This window comes from Ornithodoros turicata, chromosome 10 (genome assembly GCF_037126465.1).
Source record: "Ornithodoros turicata isolate Travis chromosome 10, ASM3712646v1, whole genome shotgun sequence".
Taxonomy (NCBI): Eukaryota; Metazoa; Arthropoda; class Arachnida; order Ixodida; family Argasidae; genus Ornithodoros; species Ornithodoros turicata.
In genome coordinates this window covers 10556332-10577380 of record NC_088210.1, presented here as the reverse complement: position 1 = coordinate 10577380, position 21049 = coordinate 10556332, and the positions used below count along the sequence as shown (strand labels likewise).

Here is a 21049-nt window from a genome sequence, read left to right as displayed (position 1 = left end):
GCTTTTTGCTCAGCGGATCGGATGCGGATGTAAACTGTTGTGTATGGTGCGGATGCGGATCGGATGCGGATAACGTGTGCGCGGATGCGGGTCGGATGCGGATGCCAAAAATCTCATCCGCGCAGGGCTCTAGTGGGAGGTGTAAAGTTCAAACTTGCTGTGCGACAGAAATGTTGGGTTTCTTTTGTATATTTACATTCATATGTCTCCGCTGCTTTCGTAGAAAACGACTGGCCGCTTTGAGGATTCGCCGTCGGTCCCCCACCATGTGGTCTGGAAATAGTCACTAGAATCTTGCGCCAAAACACAGAGGACCGGGTTTCTGCGTGGAGTACCTCGCACGTGTCCGTATAGCAGACGACAGGAGGTCGTAAACTGTGGGGGTCGAAGACGCTTGGTCAGCCGAGCTAACTGTTGCGCGAGAGGTGTTTTGTTTTGCTCTATTTTGCTGAGCGTGTAAAGCGCGGACCCCATAACAAGCGACACGCGACGCGCTGCAGAATTTGTCGCTGTCGCGTCTGGTCATGGCGCGACTTCCTGGTCCATTTGAGCAGCGACATTTCGTCACCGAGAAATGATGTTTTTGGAGAAGTAATGCTTATTTTATTCGAGCTGAGTTGTAAATTGCCATAAATATACCAAAAATAGTATTTCATTCGTCAAAACGAGGAGAAATTGTAATGAAGTTGCTATGTAATATTCGCCGTAACGCAGTGGCGCTGCGGTTGAAGTACCCAACGCCCCGCCCACTTCTTCGTCTGCTAGTTTTGTTGGTTGCCCTCTCCACCCTCTCCCTTGCCCACGCGTTCAGTTCTTGTTTCACGCCGCCAAATCTAGCTGGTTTTGTCAAACAACAGGCAACGAACTCAGCGACATGCTACAAATATCTACTGGGAGTAGATGCAGAAATATTGAGCCGCGACAAAGCTTTTTTGACGCTCGTGTGGCGGCAGTGACGTCGATTTTGTCGCTTCTCGCGTGTATCTGCCGCGTGTCGCTTGTTATGGGATTCGGGCTTAACATGAGACGCGTGAAAGGAGAGTATCGGGCGGACGAAATACAGCGCAGGGAGCGGGGGTGTTTTTTGGGAAATTAGAGGGACTTGGCCTGCGGACTCCGTAGCAAACGGACTGGCTCGGAGGGTCGGAGTGACTTTGTCATACGATGTAAATCTTGTCCACTTAAAATCCATTGCTGTAAATAAACCTGTTACCAAGTGTTGAAGATCGTCTGCTGTCGAGTGCGTTTACTCAACCGTCATCATCACCGACAACAACTGGCAAGCCAGGGGGATTCAAGAGAGAGAGGAGAAAAGAACCACCTTTACACACAACACAAAAGAAAAAAGAAATACAGTCAACCCTCGGTTTATGAACACCGTCGGTTCCCCGAAAAATCGTTCATAAATCGAGGGATTCATAAATCGAAAATTCCGTTAAGTGAGTACTATCGAGTAAATGAAACAGTATTTCCGAGTTGATATTGTGTTTATAATGCAATATATTGTGTAATTTTGCTTCGGACCATGCCTTCTTCTGTATCAGGCTCACAAAACACAGATGTTAGCGCATTCACACTCTGTTTATTATGCAATACTAAATAGTTTAATTTTGCTTTGGACCATGCCTTCCGCTGTGTCAATTGAGGTCAGGAACACTTCTGCAAAAACCCGTTTGTTGTTCGGATTTCGAGGGGTTAAGAACCGAGGGTGCAATACCTCGAAAACGTTTTGTCCGTTCAGGCGTCATTCATAAGACCACGAATAATCCCTTGAAGGTTTTTGTTGGCCTCGGAACGATCCGTTCATAAATTGAGGTCAAAAACGCTGGGCAACGCCTAGTTGGTTCCCAGAAATTCCATTCATTATTCGAATATCGAGGTTCATAAAACGAGGGAAAAATGCATGTAAAAAAAAGTTTGGTTCCTCGTGCTAGTGTTCATAAAACGAGGGAATTCATAAATCGAAGGTTCATAAATCGAGGGTTGACTGTAATAGTAAGATAACACAGAAAATTGCGAGCAGCACGGATCGCGCGCTTTTTCCTTTTCTTTCTTTTCCTTCCTTCCTTATTATGGGTTTAGAGTGGTCAGCCAGACGGTATGGCTCCTAGACGCAATTCTATATTTGACTCCAGACTGACCTTTCCTAGACATCCCCTATTGTTCTTGTTTTTCCTAGGCGTTGGCGATTCAGGTGAGTTCTTGTCGTTGCAGTTGATCCTGTTGTTGAGGACGGGTTCCGGCGAAGACGGCCGCGTCTCGGGTTCCTGCCGTTTCATCGTGCTCTGAAGAAGAAGAAAAAAAACGACGCACCAACATCAACCGAAACGCTCGCAAGCACACGAAACAAAGATCAGCAAAGGCCATATACACTGCACTCCACTCAAGTGGGAACCCACTTTCCCGTGGTCCTCGTTCGTATAATAAGGAGACTCTTTCGCTTTACGTTACGCGGACCTCCTATACCCTTAGATGAGAACCGCGGATCTACAGGGATAACTGGAACACGCGGTGCCTCGATATAACTGCGTGTTGTTACGGATGGGCTGATCCCACAATTACACGGAGCGAGGAACAGTAATACTATCATAAAGAGTGCGCATAATTGTGTTTCTGCTACGTGCCCACTCACGTTTTTTTATTTATTTTTTTCTATGTGTTGTTTCGTGTCAGCGCAGCAAAGCAACTGCGTCCGGGGTCGACCTCCGTTATGTAATGCGATAACGAACCTTTAACTAGGGTTCCGCGTTTTCTGTTTTTATTTTTGGGCGGATCCGGCGTATGTTTTTCGACGTTTATTGACTTTCACGATATCGGCGTTTTTTTTTTTAATGTTTTTCCTGAAGTGTACATCGTTTACCCGGCAGTTATCGGCGAATAGAAATCACAATGTAATTTCCGCGCGACGCTCATTGAACTTTTTGAACGCGACGCTCATTGAACTTTCGCTGCGGTGGCGTTCTAAATAATAATAATTTATTTGGTCACAAAGTTTACCGGGGATAGCGACAAAAACTCACAATGTCACTTAACGAGGTCACTGTCCCCGTACAGCAGCATCACATAGTATTTTATCTTTTGTTTTTTTACAGAAAAGTGAGGTATTAGGACAGTGCACCTTACAGAAAAACATAAACAAAACGATACACTTATTCGACACACTTCTTAATTTGTAAAATATTTCCTAATACATTTTCTTGTGGCTCCTAGTAAGTTAATGGAAATGTTATTTAACACTACGACAAACGAAAAAGTCAACGGACATTTTTTTTTTCACAACCATCGTATTTCTGTGTATGGTTTTCTGATCTGCATCAACAACTTCTTGGGCGTGTGCAGCAATTTATCTCTGTCATCGTTCATGTAATGTCCCTCTGTGTTCGGTGTTTTTCGATAAAAACCGAATGAGGGAAAATTTCCCGGCGTATGTTTTTAGATTAAAACCGAAAACGCGAAATTCTACCATTCAGGTACGATCCAATAAAAAAAGTAGTTTGAGTACATCGTACGCTATCATCTTTGCGTACGTAAGAGATAGCGTGGGTGGCGCTCTCTATCTGTCATGAGCGTGCGCAGAACTGACAACGCTATCCTTTACGGACGCAAAGGCGATAGCTCACGATGTACAAAAGCTCTCTGATAGAGCTACAGTCGTGTTCAGATTAGGATGGAAAATAAATCTAATCCGTCAACTACGTACGCCGTTGGAGATAAGGAGTCGCAATAGCACGCCAAGAGAAATACTGCGGCGCCACCACGCGCCGTCAGCAGCGGAGCGCACTTTCTGCCGCAGGGTGGCGTTCATGCGGTCAGTCTCAACAGCCAATACGGAAGCAGAGCGAGGATGGTGAATTACATTATCTGGCGCAGGGAGAGAGCGTGACCTCTCCGCGTCCAGCCGTGCAATATGCGGCGCAGTAATATTTTGAGAGCTGACAACCTAGATTTCTTTTCCTTCTTAAGTTGAATACGACTATAAGTTATTACACGCACACCTACGCAATCAGCAGTAACGCGTAATGAGAAATACACAAATGCAAAACAGCCTCGGATTCACAAAAACATGGCGTAACGGTGTTCGTTAGAGGGTCAGTTCAGTGGTATTCCGCTGTGAGTTATACGTAGATGTTACGCGCAAAATTTTGTTGACCGTAACATCGTACACCTGAAAGGCGGCGGTCGACAAAAGGTCAGGGAGTGCCGGTGGCGGGGCTCGAACCCGCACCTGTCACACGGCAGGTCATGAGAGTGAATTATAATGCAGAAAAAAAAAAGACAAAAGAAACAAGTAAATGACACTAGACTTGTTTGAAATTGAAAATTACAGATTAATATGGCTTCTATGGCTGCACGCAGAGAAACAGATACTCATGGAACGATGCGACAGCACCAGAGGACACGTGTTTCGCCGTGTTTTGCTACTTTCGCTATTGTAGTACCTCCTATAATTTACGTTAGAGCCTCGTATATTTTTATGTAGATGAGAGGGACGAAGCACGTGGTCACATCCGGGTTCCGTCTCATCATGACGTAGGCAAGTGGTCACCCGACGACACAATGGTGTATGAGAGAGATAAGGACGACAGTGGATCGATCTGAAGTATAGAGTAAAGCCAAGTCGGAAGGTTGCGTCTCAAATCAATGGACGACTTGCGCCCCTACGTCATTGACTGCGTAATGCCACCGCGCAAAGCATGCTGCTGGGCACTATCAGCTTGATCAGCCGACGCGTTTTTTTTTCCCGCTTCTTGCTCACCACAACAAAATATAACCTCGAACCAGTCTTCGCGTGACGTCACGTGTTTTGTAAACAGAGAGACGTCTATCGTCTGCGTTGCAAGTGCAACCGAAGAACTAGCATTAGCATCGTCATCATGAAAAGGTGAAGTGCTAAGTCATACTACAGCACGAGACATGTGTAGAATAAACGTCACGGTTCAACAGACTGTTCCTCTCCCTACTAGTCTGATCAGGTTGCACCGCGAATAAAAGAAAAAGTGAAGCTGCTCACAATGATGTCCCTATTGCGGAAGCGCTGGCTATATAAAATTCCATTATATCAAATGTTTAGGAAATATTATTCATTAGATTAAAAGCTCACCTCCAAGGAGGTTAAGGCCACCCCTATCAATAACCGGTTGCGAATTTAATTGAAATATTTGACACGGAAGCGAGAAGCACTATGAGGAAGCGTGGGGGGGGGGGGGGGGGGGTGTGTGTGTGTGTGTGTGTGTGTGTGTGTGTGTGTGTGTGTGTGTGTGTGTGTGTGTGTGTGTGTGTGTGTGTGTGTGTGTGTGTGTGTGTGTGTGTGTTCGGTCTGGTCTCAAAGTACGCTGAATAAGGTAGCGTTTAAACGAATGATAGTCGTCCCAGAGAAAACACAACGTTCGAGCGAGTTATATTTAAAATAGCAGCGTATTCGGCTTGTTGGTAGTTACAATACCAGACAACGAGTGCAACAAAGAACAGCAACACGACACTCAGGACGCACGTACTTCCAACTGACGTTTAATTCCGAGGCAACGCCCACTCATACAGACCGCGTACCTTGTACATTCAAACGGTTCCCCAGTTATCGTGCGGTAGCTCCTACATTGGCCAAACTGGTCGATGTATAAACAACAGACTCGGACAGCACCAAAGGTGCGCGTAGAGGCTATAGCTTGCCGGTCACCATTAGAGAACATGTTTCGGTGTGTGGCTGCCACCCCGTCTTGAAAAATTGTCAAGCGTTGTACAAATCAAGTGATACGATCAGAAGGGAAGCCGTTGAAGCCTCTGTTATCATAACAACAGATACCTGCATCAGCAACGAGTCCATTGACTTGCCTCAAAAAGAATGTGTACTAGTTCACTCCTGTTTGAATGTACAAGATGCGCGGTCTGTATATGAGTGGGAGTTGCTTTGGAATTAAACTTTCAGCTGGAAGTGAGTGCGTCCTCATCCAAGCAGCGCAATGTACTGAAAGTCGAGTGCAATAGGGGTGAACGGGCAGGTGGGAAGCCTTGAACAGTCCCGTGAAACTAAAATATATATATATCTTGAAAAGTTGGAGTTGGATCGGACGGCTACGTAATTATAGTTCAAATAAATGGGAGACAGAAGACGAAAGTAGGGGAAGTAACAAAAAAGGGGTTTATTAAAACTTAAAAATCATAAAAGTTAGGGAGGGTGTCTACGTTACGGCGGAAGCTCCGCCTTCTTCGGGACAAAAGAGCTAAATGTGGCCACGAGGCTGATAAGCTGATAAGCCCCTTATCAGCCTCGTGGCCACATTTAGCTCTTTTGTCCCGAAGAAGGCGGAGCTTCCGCCGTAACGTAGACACCCTCCCTAACTTTTATGATTTTTAAGTTTTAATAAACCCCTTTTGTGTTACTTCCCCTACTTTCGTCTTCTGTCTCCCATTTATTTCAACTATGTATGTATGTATGTATATATATATATATATATATATATATATATATATATATATATAAATATAAGACACATACCGTCCACCCACATTCTACTCGACTTTCAGTACACTGCGCTGCCTGGGCAATGTCGTGTTGTCCTGTTTTTGTTGCGCTCGTTATCCAGTATTGGAGCTGTGTTTAGGGAACTCGTTCGACTCAAGCGCGTAAAAAACATAGCGGATTTCTCGCAGTAAAATCAGCAACTCGAGCGTTTAACGACAACGGAATATTGGCAGAAAGCACTGTCTTAGTAAATGAGGTGTAAGTAAGTAATCGTCAAAATGAAGTAGTTTGTAAAGTGTACGCAAAGTCAAGTCTCGGTACCGCCCAAATGCACCATTCGAGCTTCTTCCTTTTATTTTTGCACTTCGCACACATTTTATCTTAGAAATGTTGAACGCTGTGGAGAACAAGGCGTATTCGAAACTGTCATTTGCAAAAATAGCATTTGTCGCTTATACGCTTTACAGTTGCTGTATTCATGGATACGCTAATCTGATGAAGCCTTAGATGGCACAACTTCCTGAGGATGTACTAAAGACTGATTATTATGAAGTGGAAGCCACTTCATAATAATCTGCCACTGACCTAGATATATCAGCTTCCTACGCGGCATGTGCGAATATATAATTATTTTAAAACCGAAGCGCGTAGATACGTATAGTCAAAGCGAATACGACGCGAACAGTTACAAAAACCGAATCGAATATGAAGCATAGTTAGCATAGCAATCGAATACTTACACAACCGGAGACAGGATACATACGCAGCACATGAACGAAGATATAAACATATTTACGGCTCGTATTCGAGATGCATTCGTACGGATCAGAATATGAAGTAGCAATCGCCTTGTATTATGCCTTTTTCGATCTTACGTGTGCTGCTTCGGAGCTATTCGAATATTCTCGGTTTGAGCGAAACGCAGATCGAATTCGAATACAGGATTGCGAAATCGAATAGACAAAATTATTCGTTTCGTTATACGAAAACAATTGGAATATTCTTACAGGCCCATTTACCTCGTCATCTCCTAACCAATGCGGCACAAAGACAGTGAGCACGACCGTAGCATTAGGTTTTAGCTCGTAATTTTCCATGCGGAAATTTATAAGAGAACTCCACAAGCAGAGAAATATAGTCGCGCCTGGGAATAAAACAGGATGTAAATAAAGTGAAAAAGTACTTTACGTGAATCGCCCCTAAGACCACACGACGACAGTCGTTTGAGTTACAGGTCAATATTGCGTTTCCTCTACGTTTGTTTTCTGTTGTTGTTGTTTTTTCTTATTCCTCAGCACGCTATCTCTCTATCTTTCTACAATGCATGGGAGAATACAACACGGATCTCCAGGCAACATTTGCTCAGTATTGATTCTGTGCGCTCAAACGTGATTGCTGCGAAATACGGCCAATAACGATTAAAAAAAGAAAAGAAAAGTAAACGGAAGCGCACTTGTATGCGAAAACGAAAGCGGCTTAAATCGATAGTTCTAAGCATTGGAGCACTCGCGAAATTTGGTGTATTCTTTCTCTCTCTCTCTCTTCGCGTTTCAGGCTAATCCTCTATTTGGGTAGTGGCAAAACCGCTCGGGAACCACCCGAGTGAAAACGATTCACTAAAACTCCCTATAATCGCTCCCTTCCACGGCAGCGAGCGATACTGACACTTCATCCGAAGGCATACGCGCTCGGAACCAGGGATCGGAACCGGGACCGGAATTGAACCCGAACCGAAAACCGAAAAAAAAAACGTTATTTTCTGACGAACCCGAACCGAACCGAACCCGAACAATTTTTTTGCTTGTCCTGAGCCGAACCGGAACTGAACAAAAAAAAAATGATACAGTTACCGGTTCGGGAATCGGTTCAGAGGTGAATTAATTGTACTACTGACCGACCTTTTTTTTTGCTCACCTGAAACGGTTATCTCACACCTTTCTCTTACAATCGTGTACGGTGAGCGTAAGCTTGCTTGCATGTAGCAAAATTACTGCCCGTGAACCGGTTAAACCGAGGCCGAAAAAAGTAACTGTTCCAATCCCAGTAAATGCCCCGACCGCCGACATTTTCTTTTTGTCTGTGTATGTGCGGGGGTGTGAGGGGGGGGGGGGGGTTCTCCCTGAGCCGAACCCGAACCGAACCGCTATACCTGAACCAGTTCAAGCTGATAATTTCGGTTCAGCGGAGCTAAACCCGAACCGAACCAATATGCCTGAACCCGAACCCGAATCGGACCGAAAAAAATACCGGTTCCGATCCCTGGTTTTAACATATCCGCCAGGAATTATGCCACACGGCATAATTGAACGGCCACAGAGAGAAATACACATCACACCGAATGCGTTACATAACCGCGGCAGGCACATGCCTGGCACGCAAGTTTCTTTGCCAACGGATCCACCTCAAACAATAGCATTTACAACCACGTCGTGAGTCGACGACGGCCGTCACAGCGCTTGGCGATTATCCAGCGGAAGCAGCAGCAGCAGCAGCGGCGGCGAGACGAGTACCGAGTGCGGTTTCCGTCAAGGACCTTGAGGGGAATGCCCAGTCAAGGTCGCGCTGACAGGCTAACTTCCGCCATACGTGAGCCTATATGTCAAGCGGGGTTGGGGGCACACTATTATCGCTGTGGCAATATTTTTTGTATTTGTGTCACGCATTATGGTCCACGTTTCGAGGAAATGTGTTAGTACGAATATAATAATAATCGAGTTCAGCGGCACTTGTGAAATTTGTTCGGAGCTGTGAGGATGGACACCACCTTTTATGATCCCCTGTGCGTGATCTTGTGATAATTGTGAGTGGTGGACTTCTAGTGATAGTGGTCTTCTAGTGAACATGTGAATAGTAGACCGCGAGTGAACATGCGAATTAGTGGACTGCCAGTGAACGTGTGAATAGTGGACTTCTGAATAGCGAACACGTGAATAGTGAATAGCGAACTTTCGAGTAGAGCAGACGAGGAGTATTTTTGGGGAGTGTGTGTGGGGGGTGAGAATTTGTGAGGAGCAGCAGAACAAGTCGAGGGACGAGCTCAATTTCTCTTTTTTTCGTTACAAACAAACAATCATCCAGTAATAATATTACAAAGATGTGTTTGGAGAGTCGGAATTTTTCTTTTTATGCTGCAAAACCCTTTTAACTTCGCGGTCTCAATTTCTCGTGAATCGAGCACACAAGGCGATTATTCGCGAATTCTGGATGGCACAATTTGTGGCTTGACTGGTTCGCTTCGTGGTAAGCCTGTGAAATGGCCGCGTATAATACCTATATATGGTCTGATTTTTCCCGGTTAAATGCCCTTCCCGGTGCCAGGTTCACGTTCCATATTTTCTTCGTTGTAACTGGAATAGATTTACACGTAAGGTTTGCCAGCCTCTTTGTGTGGCGACACACTGGAGCGTAGGCAGGCGCTCGGCCATCTGGTGTTCTTTTGACATTTTCTTTTTACTTTTTTTTTTTTTTTACTTTTACCTCCCCCACATTAATATCGTCCTGCGCCGGTATTGAACCCGCGATCTTGAGCTCAGCAAGCCAACACGTTACCGACTGGTGCTATACCGAGGCCGGTACTTTCTTGGGGGTGAACATTGAAAGTCCCGGTTGCGAAATCCCCGACCTGAAAGTCCCCGTCCTCGAAAACAAGGAAAAACAAGGAGAATGCTCGATTGCTTCCGAAGATGGTATATGCCGTGTTTAAAAACACGGTATCACTATTTAACCACCCAAATTCAAGGGTTTTCGATGTCCGTCCAAGTCGTTTTAGCGAACGAAAGCCAAATTTTTTAAGCGGCCGTTAGGCTTAGCAGGGCAGACACGACGGAACACCTATGTTGGTTAGTTTATTATTACCGTCAGTCCAAGTTTGGTGCTTGCATTTTTCTGTCCGGGTTAGTCGTTCGCTGTTGGCAGTTCCCGCGCGCGACTGTGCATTTTATAGTCAAATAACGCTTATATCTAGTAGTTTATTTTGCAGCGGGGATTTCGATCACTTTATTTCGAGGTACGTACACACGGTTTTGTTGGTTATCGCGTCTTCGTTGTTCTTGTGGCAATTTGGGCTGTCCCATGGGTGAGGGGAGTGGGTGCTTTGTCCATCGGAAGGCGGGGTGAGGTTTCGTACAGGGATGGGCAGTATTTAAATACATTGTAATTAAAATACTATTTAAAATATAAATACATGTATTTATATTTTGTATTTAAATACAGACTTGAAAAATGTATTTATAATTATATTTAAATACCAATTTTTGGGTATTTATTCTTGTAAATACTTTGTAAATACTCCTAAATACAATATATACTGACTCATGTCTTAAAGTTGCCCTCCATTTGACCTTTCGGGAAGAAGAGAGAGTTTGGAGCGCAGTTATGCCGTGTTTGCGCTACCATGCGCATGCGACAAAAAAAAAATTAGATGGCAAGTTTTTCACTGTTGTAAGCATTTGTTCATCGGCACATGTGGAGATGCTCTTCTCCCTTGCGAATCTGATTGTACGGCCGAACAGAAGATGCCTAAGATGCAATAATCGAGAAACTTCTAATATTAAAATTGGCATGATAATCTAACAAATAAATGCTATTGTTCGTTGCTGATTTGGTGTTATGATCATCGGTATTTCTGTAATTCTAGATGACATTTTCCTCACAGTATTTATGGTAGTAGTTACGGTATTTAAATACTGTATTTATATTTTGTATTTAAATACCTCTTTCAACAAAGTATTTTGTATTTATATTTAAATACTCAAAAAATGTATTTATGCCCATCCCTGGTTTCGTATCATAACAGAGACCCGAGTGGCAAGGACAACACACGTACACAAAAAAAGTCATCAGACATAGCAAGGTCGATGCGGACAAGGCCCACCTTGTATCCCTAAAAATCGACAAAGGCGAGAGAGGGAGGGTTGAGCCCTTGTATCAATTAATTTCAATCGAGTCTCCTAATAATCTCCAGTGTCTGTCATGTCACGTTCGAAAGCAAGAGCGCCCGTCTCGTGGAAAAGATGTACTGTAGCCTCGACATATTTCCGGAGATTAATAACCAGGAACTGAAGCAGGTATCATTTCTTATTGTCCCTAATTTCCTTGCTTGCACAATTCTCTCCTGTCGTTATAGCGGGGTGAAGTGCGGAAGTAGCAAATTCGTCAGGTTACGCTTTCAATTCCTCCCATCGCTTTATTCACAATTCAAAATTCTTTTTTTTTTTTTAAATGTGTATTATAAGTATTATATGACCGCAAAAGAAAAGACGGTAACACTTCTCAGTCTTCACACTGACTGTCTCCTCCCGTATATGAGCCATCTGTGGCACAGTGATATTCGTGATTTAAAACTACATTCAGGTCACTAAACCATTGAGATGTGCCTTTTCTTTTTTTTTTTAACTTCTCTGGGGTCTAGTATCCGAAACCCGTGCCTGAAAGTGTCAGTACCAAGAAAATTAAAAGGGAGAACGACCATCGCTACCACTGCGTTAAGAAGGCTTCTGTCCATCTTTAAGTCACGACTTACTAGATCATAACGACCATGACATAGGCACCCCTTCCCAGCGCCGCATTTGAAAGTTAGCGGTGGCGCTATTCATCGGCCCGGTTATTGCCTCTTCAATTTCTGCAATACTTTGTACTTCGGCTTAATTACCTTAGTATTTTTGTTCAAACGGTGTACGTCCCACGGGAAATGCTTCTTTCAAAAGTCGATTATCATCATCATTCTACGCGTTTTTTCACAGGAGCTGTTGCTGTCGTCTGCTACGGTAATCTTCTGCGCGTTCAAATTTTCTATTGTCTAATCATGATGTAGCTGAGCCAGAGTTGTACACGTTGCTCGGAAAAAGTAATTGATTACAATTACTGTTACTACTGCGCGAAAAGTAATTCTTTACCGTTACAAATTACTTCATCAAAAATGTAATAGGTTACCGATTAAAAATGTAACGCGTTACTTTTCCCGTTACTTTTAAATTGTGGGCCACAGCAAAGCCAACAAGCCTGCAGTGAATGCAACCATGCAGCTCTTGTTGCAAATTCTAAAATGAGACACCAACATATATGGTAAGTGAAATTCACAAACACATTTGAAAGCAACAACCAAAACACATACACGCGTTTATTACAGATTTCTTTGCTGAAAAGGGTTGCGCCATTGTTGAAAGAAGGTTAAAAAAGTAATCGATTCAGTAGTTGACTACCGAAAATTGTAATCAGATTACTTGGAAAATTACTTGCTCACAAAATTAATTGATTATGTTAAAAATTACTGAAAAAAGTAATTGATTACTAGTAACGCAATTACTAGTAACGCGTTACGTACAACTCTGTCAGTACCGTAATTTCACGCGTATTAGCCGCGGCTTATGCGCGATTTTTGTTTTCTCACGAGAGCTCTGCGGCTTATCCACCGGTGCGGCCTATCTGATGACTATTTTTTCCTGGTATTTTCCCCATACGCCGGTTTTAACGAAAAGGCCGACAGTGTCTCTGGAACAGACTTGTGCCCGTTACCGAAAAAAAGGAACTAAATACCGTTACCCGTTACTTCAGAAAAAAGTAACTAAATACGTTACTCGTTACCAACATACAAAAGTAACGAGTTCTCGTTACTCACAGGTAACGAGTTACATTTACGTTACCGCAGCATAGTTAAAGGAGCCAACAAACACGCCGTCACTTGCCCTCAACTCTTAATTAATGAGGAATTGCACTTCAGGAGAAGCTGATACTCGAAATTTGTCGTCCGTCCTTCGTGTTCCGTGTCTCTCGGCCCATTACCATGAATCTATATCAGTTTGCCTGAACCTTTTCCCTTGTTTCCGAAGTGGGGGTGATCGGAGATTACGAAACATAAGAAACAACACTGGTTTTCGTGCCACAGATCACCAACGGTTCCCCAAAACAGACGAGGGGCTGCGTCATAATTTAGAGCGCTCAGAAGCTTAGCAAAGATAAGAAAAGTCGAAACGCGTTTTTTTGTAGCCATAGCACAATTGGTGGCCATTCTTGGGAAGGACTGATGGTCGGAGATTACGGAAACAAGAGAAAGGACAACAGCACACAGTGAGGGACTGCAATAATACTTTGAGTCACACGTCACGCAGGTCAAATCTGCAGGCATTGCGCCACACGGAACGCCGAAATGTGCTCTCCGTGCTCAAGAAAAGGAACGAGTAACGTCAGTAACGAGTTACCAATTTTTGTAACTGATTCCGTTACTATTACTATTTTTTTTAAAGTAACTGAATCGTTACTTCGTTACCAAAAAAAGTAACCGTTACCAGGTAACGAGTTACTTGTAACGAGTTAGGCACAACTCTGCTCTGGAACAGCACTGCCCTGCCGATACACGCGAACAGTGCGTAACAGGGACGGGTCCACATTCGAGTAGATTGATCTTCCTGGTGCATTCCCCCAAGCAGCTTTAACGAAAGTGGTTACAGTGATTCACGTCTTCTGGAAGACCACTGACCCATCAATCCATGAAAAACGCCCAACAAAGGCACAATGCGATCTTGGTAGAACTCTAGAGCTGACCACCTTTGTTGTACACTATGCCGACCCCAAGGTTTATGGCCTTCTCTATGGTTTCCTTTGTCTCAGAAATAAGTCGTCTCGTATTGCCCGCGGCTTATCTGCGAGTGCGGCTTATCTGCCAGAAAATGTTCAAAACGTTCCTAAAAACGCGTCCTGCGGCTTATCTGCGGTGCGGCTTATACACGTGAAATTACGGTAGCTCTCGCGGGCCGATGAGTCGCGCCACTACCGGATCGTGCGGACGAGCTCCACAAAGGGGTTGCCGATTATGACATGGTCCTTATAATGTAACAGGTTGTGCTTTAAATGAAGAACGAACCGACAGCCGGGCCAGCTGCTACGCATCCACGAACGACAACGAAAACACGGGACACAAAATGCGACTTGTCCAAAGTTCGTTTTGTATTCCGCGTTTTCGTGACGTGCATGAAGACGTGTTCTAACGTTACACCAAGGACCGAAACGCCGGCTCATTAGTCATCTATCGCTTCATCATTTCGTATCCACGGCGAAGATCAAGCAGCGATCGTTTGGAAGGACGTCGGATGTAAATTTCAAAATTTACAGAAGTATATAAATGAAGCCAAAGGCAAGAAAGGAAAGAGCACCGTTCTATAAAGGCAGTGCACTCTTGCGAAAACTGCTATTGATCACGTACTTAGCGTGGAAAGATGGGAAAGTTGGCGGGAGGCCATATAGCTGAATAAAAGAGCGCACCACAAATAACCACGCTGGCTAGGCGGCTTGTGAGACACCCCTCCCACCTCTCTCTCTCTCTCTCTTTCTCTCCCCCCTCCCATACTTTCCCCACAACGCCCTTCCCTGCGTCGTGTGCACAATATATCTCAGTTGCAAGTTCGAGCTCGTCCGGCGTCGTTCGTTTTGTGTACCCATTCTATTCAACTATGGACTATACTATTGATACAGTGTTGAGTATTCCAGTCTTCAAACGTAGAACAACAACAATAAAATCGAGGAAGTATCAACTGAGCATGATGGGAATTGATGTTCTGAGGCTGGAACACAATTAAGGGACAAATTCATACAAAGCCTCGAGTGCCTAAGAAATTAATTATGAAAGATGGAAGTTACTGAAAAGGTTAGCCAGCTGTAGGACACGAACCCACATCTTCTGGATTACCAATAGACGATTTCAGAAATTGCATGGATGGCCCACCAGAGAGCGCCGTGTTGCGAAAGCCCCGCTGCACCTTGGGATTTAGTTTTCATGAGTCAGAGAAAAGAAGAAGAGCGCAAACGGTTTCGGTTTTCTCTCTCCTTCACCTCCCACACCTTCGAGCAACAGGCAGACAAGCACGAATGTAAACCATTTCCCACGACGCATTGCGCGATGCGCGTGACTTGGGCGACGGAGGGCCCCCGTGCGGAGCACAAGGGCAATATCTGAAATCGCCAATTGAGCTACGCTAACACGCCTCCCCAGTGACTTCCAAGGGTGCGTCAGTTGAAAGGACACACACACACACCCTTTACTTTGACAGTATAAAGTAACTGATTACTCGAAAAAATACTCATAAAGTAATTGATTACAAGTAACGCAATCACTAGTAACGAGTTATGCACAAGTCAGCCCTTAACAAGGGCGCCGCGTGGAACAAATCGACCACGAACTTTGGCAACCTAGTTACGTAACAGGTTCTGCTAGAATATTGCGCAACTTTTACGTCCATTCCCGTCAAGCGTCACACGAAGGCGGCTTATTTCCGATACGACACCGAACATGAGGGCACGCACGTGGGAAAAAAAATCAGTCGGTCCCACGCGCAGGGAACTATAGAAAAAATGAACTGTGTTATGCAAATAGAAGATGAAGGATCGAATTAAAAGTTTCCAAGACGGCACTAGCTCAATTTATGCGGCCCTAAAAAATGTCACCTACTTCAAAACACGCCACAGTGTGTCGCGTAGATATAATTATATGTGACAAAGTACGAGAAAATGAAAAACGAGATTTTATTAGTCAAAATAGAAAAAACCAACGAGTGCCAAAGCAGCTCCTGCGCCGCTTTGACATTTTCCATTACAGCGGCGATATTCCCTGATCGAACTAAAAAAAAGGGGGGGGGGGAATTCCGTCGCTGCTTTCATCACTCCTCGGATATTCTTATGGGTAACGGCTGCAAAAAGACTATCTTGGGTAGCAGCTAAGGTACTAGTAATTCGAAACCATAACTAGTAATCGCCGTTGGTGGAAGTATGGCTGTAGGAAGAATCTCTATATAGCTCAGTCACTCGGGTAGTGCGTTTTCCTCTTTCTTTTTTTTTTTTTTTTTTTTCGCAGAACAGTTCCTAAACGTCGTCTTGTCGTTCTTTCAAGGTGGTGTCCGCGAGGAATCAGGAATTATAAAGTTAATGTGATATCCTCTTCGAGATGTTTCGAAGAAGAAAACACCAAAAACGTTTCGCAAATTTCGTTCGTGCTTCTTTTCTTTTTTTCTTTTTTTCCATAAAACATGAAAAACAGCGAATCCGAAACCAACTCCGAGCTGCGGACAGGTGGAGAGAGGAGGGAGTGAGAGACAGGGGGTTAGTATACGTCCTGGACCGACTTCAGTGGGAACTGTGACGAGATTCGCCCGGAAAGTCTTCGGAAACCCGGGGAAAACCTCCGAGAGCAAAGCCGGTGGTAGGATTCGAACCCAGCACCTCCCAGCCTTGAGCATGCCGCTGTTATGCCTAAAATTCCGGGCCCTACTTTTATGCCTTAGTTATTACCCAGGACTGGACGTCACAATGACTATTACATTTACTCGGATTTCGTTTCGGATGTTCAAACTAAGGCTGCTTCCTTTCCCCGTAATATATCTAACGACCGGAAGACGAAATAGTGTTTGAAACGTTGTACGTATAATTTCTTCGGGCATACTTATGCTTGAGAATGATTACTTTCATAGTTAAGCGTAATAAAAATAGATTATAAAGCTATCCTTCAGCATCCAAGCGCAGTTCTTACACTCTTAAAAAAAACAGATGTATTGTAACTCCTTTTTGGAGAGTACATCCTTGCCACATTTATCACTCCCTTTGGAGCGATATATATCAATATATGTGACGAGGGTTACTCCGAAAAAGAAGTTACAATACACCCTTTTTTAAGAGCGTAGGTTGAACACGACAATAACTACATTTCGAAAAAGTCTTGGGATTTATGACTCCGATACTATAACAGAGCAACAATGATCCCAATGATCTGTGTGTATGTGTGTGTGTATTCCGTTTTCTTTCCCTTTTTTCGTTTCTTTCTTTTTTTCGTTTCTTTCCTTTTTTTTCCTTTTTTCGTTTTCTTTCCTCTTTTTCGTTTCTTTCCCTTTTCTTTTCGTTTCTTTCTTTTTTTCTTTCTTTTCTTTTTTTTCGTTTTCTCTCTATTTTTTCGTTTTCTTTCCTCTATTTCGTTTTCTCCCTTTTTTTTCGCTTTCTTTCGTTTTTTTTCGTTTTCTTTCTTGCCGCCTTCTTTCCTTTTTCGTTTTCTTCCTATCTTTTCGTCCCCTTTCCTTTTCCGTTCCTCTTTACGAAAGGAATAGCAAGTCGGCCTTTGCCTGACTAACCTTTCCTTGTTTTTTTTTCCTCAATAAACATATCCCCCCCCCCCCAATGATCCCAAGAGCCTTTCTCTCTCTCTCTCTCTCTCTCTCTCTGGTAGAAAAATTTGAGACCTCGCTGTCGGCTATTGTGCGGCTTTGCTTTAATTGCTCTCGCCCATAACCGGCTGCACCTAGAAGATACACCAGCACTGTTTTCAGAAAAAACAGAGCAGTAAACATTTTATTTTAGCGTATACCTCGCGTACTTAGGCAGTAGTTACGTAAATACTTTTAGTACGTACCCTTTTCGGCATATTTTAAGTTTCACGCGAAAATTAATAAACTTGAAACCTATAATATGCTGTTACACAGTGAATCTCAGCGCTTGCGGGCGTCTACCAGGTGACAATTATGGGAAAGCGGACCTCCACAGAACAACCTGTATGTTGGCTGCTTTGTGCATTCAGGCGCAACCGTTCGTTTCCTCGTGTTTGTTTTTTTCTTTCTTTGCCTCTCTCTTCCCCTTCTTGATCCCTCTGTCCTCCCCTGTTCGCCTCATGAAATGCATCGGCGTTTACAATTGTGCTTGTGTCCTTTTCTTTCTTTCATTTCTTTTTTTCCTTGTTCTTTCTTTTTTTCTTTTTTGAAGCCATCTCTGACTGCTCATACTGCTCTTGACACCGTGAGGTGATGATGATGATGATGATTCGTGTTTTCCTGGCGCACGAGTGACGAAGGCCATATGACACCGTGAAGAACGGACAAGTTTGATGTCCCCTTCCAAACGGGAAAAGAAGCTCGTAAAAGCAAGAACTAGCAGGAAAAACGTCGCCATGCCAATCATGTCAACACTGAGGCTTTCTCTCTTTTTTTTTTTTTTTTTTTGCGTGTTAGCGCCGCGAAGCAACTTGGCTATGAGCGGTGTACGGATGTGAACAGATGGAGAGAGGACAGCATGAAGGAGTTGGGGGACTGCGGGGGGATGGGGGTTAGTCTGCGTCCTAGGTCGACTTCAGGGGGAAGTCTGCCGACATTCGTCCGGAAAGTCTTCGTATCTTCCGCTGGTGTCAACACTGAAGTACTTTTTTTTTTTACACCTACAGGGGCACTAAGTGCAAAGATTTGTTTTCGCGAAGGGAAAGATGTCATTATCTTGACAATAACTTAAAAAGGAACGGGGTGCGTTGGTTGCGCCTCTGTGATTCATGAGCGAAAGAAACCGCAATTCACACTCCCCCCCCCCCCCCATCTCTCTCTCTCTCTCTGTTTCTCAAAAAGGTAGATAACGCGGACAGGGTTCCGGATTGGTCTCCTCAAACTATCTCACGCGATGATTGCACGAATCGTTTGAGGAGACCAATGCAGAGCCCGTTCCGCATTGCCTCGCTTCTCGAGCAGGAGGGGAAGAGGGAAAGCATAAACCGGCGAATCCCGTTCATTTTGCGTCGGTGTTAAGGTAACCACACCTTTAATTGCGCGACGAGATTCTTTCTTTCTTTTTTAACTTTTAGTGCCCTTTAATAGCTAAAAAAAAAAGCTGACACACAACGCCACAACTAACCATGTACGACCGACCGCCCGACCGACCAACCAACCAACCGACCAACCAACCAACCAACCAACCAACACAGAAGCTGGCGATCAGCCAAAGAATATTGATACGTACTTCAGTTAACGAAGTTCATTCAGTTGCCTGTTTCAGCTAACGCAGTAAGGGGAAATGGCCTCTATCGCTTGAAACATTATCGCTTTCAACATTTTAAATACGAAGAAAGCTGCGTCGACACCACCGTGGTGGTGGTGGTGAAAGGGCTTGCCGTTGTCGGCCTCACGTATGTGGGCAACTGACGCCCTGGGAAATGTGCGTCCTGGGCTGACTTCTAGGGGACCACCGTGGTGGTGGTGAAAGGGCTTGCCGTTGTCGGCCTCACGTATGTGGACAACTGACGCCCTGGGAAATGTGCGTCCTGGGCCGACTTCTAGGGGAACTGTGCCGACATATGTCTGAAAGCGTCTGAGGAAAACCCAGGAAAAACCCCTGACAGCACAGCCGGCACCGGGATTCGAACCCGGGTACCTCCCAGTCTCGACGTGACATGGCTAGCACGCTAACCACTGAGCCACGGGAGCTGGACACCATCGTATTGTCTCAAACTAGCGCCTGCGATTCGCCAGTGGCCAAATGAACTCGCACGCGCGCTCCCACAATGGCGAAGGCCGTCCTGCTGCGTCAATATTTGCGAAACGGAACTCACATTCTGGATGCGCCTCGTATTAAAGCATCGAGAGTGATCGATAGTCCGCGGTAAATATTCCGCGCGCGTCTCCTTTCCGAGACCCAATTGTACAGGATGCAAGTCTTGAGTGCTGGAATACATGCTTCATTCATTCATCCATCCATTCGTTAGGGCGGTACCTGGAACGATGCCGAGACGCCCAAAGTTGTTCAAGATTAAACGATGCTGCTTGGGGGTATAGATTGTGACACGCCGAGTGAGACAAAAGAAATGGTTTTCGTAGACAGGCGGCAGTATTGTACCCGTTACCGAATTTTGGTATCGCGATACCGATACTCGTTACTTGAGTAAAAAGTATCGAACTACCGATATCGATACTTCTTTTTTAAAGTAACGGAGTACCGCTACCGTTACTAAAAAAAGTAACGCGATGATTTGTCCGACACTTTTGTTTGAAATACGGAGATGACCCCAACATAGAAATATCACTTACGTTAACAGTTTTGCAGTGAAAAGACAGCGTATTTCATATGTAGCTGTATGCTTGACTTTTATCAATAGCTGGTTCTTGAAATCGTCTTCTGCCATCCTTGCAAGCCGTGGTCTCTCCGGCAGCTGAGAGAGGCCAGTGTGACAATTACGTTAGTGTCAGGCCCACAAATACCATGGAGTCCATTGATCAAGGAATCCTATCCGAAGTTAACAATGCCACAGTATATGTGAGCGTGACTCAGTGTTACACGGCAGCTTAGCAGTGGAATCTAGAGCGCACTGTCAAAGTCTTGACCTCTCTGTTCGTTGACCTCAACTCTTTTGTTGAACACAGCGTGGTTATTTCCTTCAGTTTCAAAGAAAAACGGTGAACACGTGTTTGGTATAATTCCATAATTCCGGTTACGGAGCACGTAGGCGTATCCACAAGCTTCTTGTCGAGGGCTGTAGGCGGACTATTGGCAATGAATAAGAGTGAGAAATATGGCCGGTGAAGAAAGCGTGGGGTACTAAAAAGTTGCGGTATCTCGGTAACGATACAGAGATCGCGTTACCATAAATTTGTAACGGAAATACTTCTCCGATACCGACTTAAGAAAGTACCGCGGTACGCACTCCGATACCAAAAAAAGTATCGATTCCTGCAACGGCGATACGTAGAACACCGGCAGGCGGGGTAGCTGGTACACAAGTTCACGGTGAATATCAGCAGCGGTAAAGCCACGGCTAGGACAACTGCTAACTCTCAACTGACGGACTTTACTGGGTATTTCGGGAGG

The 21049-nt window shown here is 44.5% G+C and overlaps 1 protein-coding gene across 3 annotated transcripts in view; it reads right to left on the bottom strand.

Moving 5' to 3' along the window:
* LOC135370263 (autism susceptibility gene 2 protein-like) overlaps window positions 1-21049 on the bottom strand; it is a 215622-nt gene that overhangs the window by 138604 nt on the left and 55969 nt on the right. For all 3 annotated transcript variants that reach the window (XM_064603971.1, XM_064603972.1, XM_064603973.1), the window contains exon 2: window positions 2142-2285. In XM_064603971.1, coding sequence (XP_064460041.1) covers window positions 2142-2285 — 144 coding nt within the window. The remainder of the gene's footprint in view (window positions 1-2141; window positions 2286-21049) is intronic.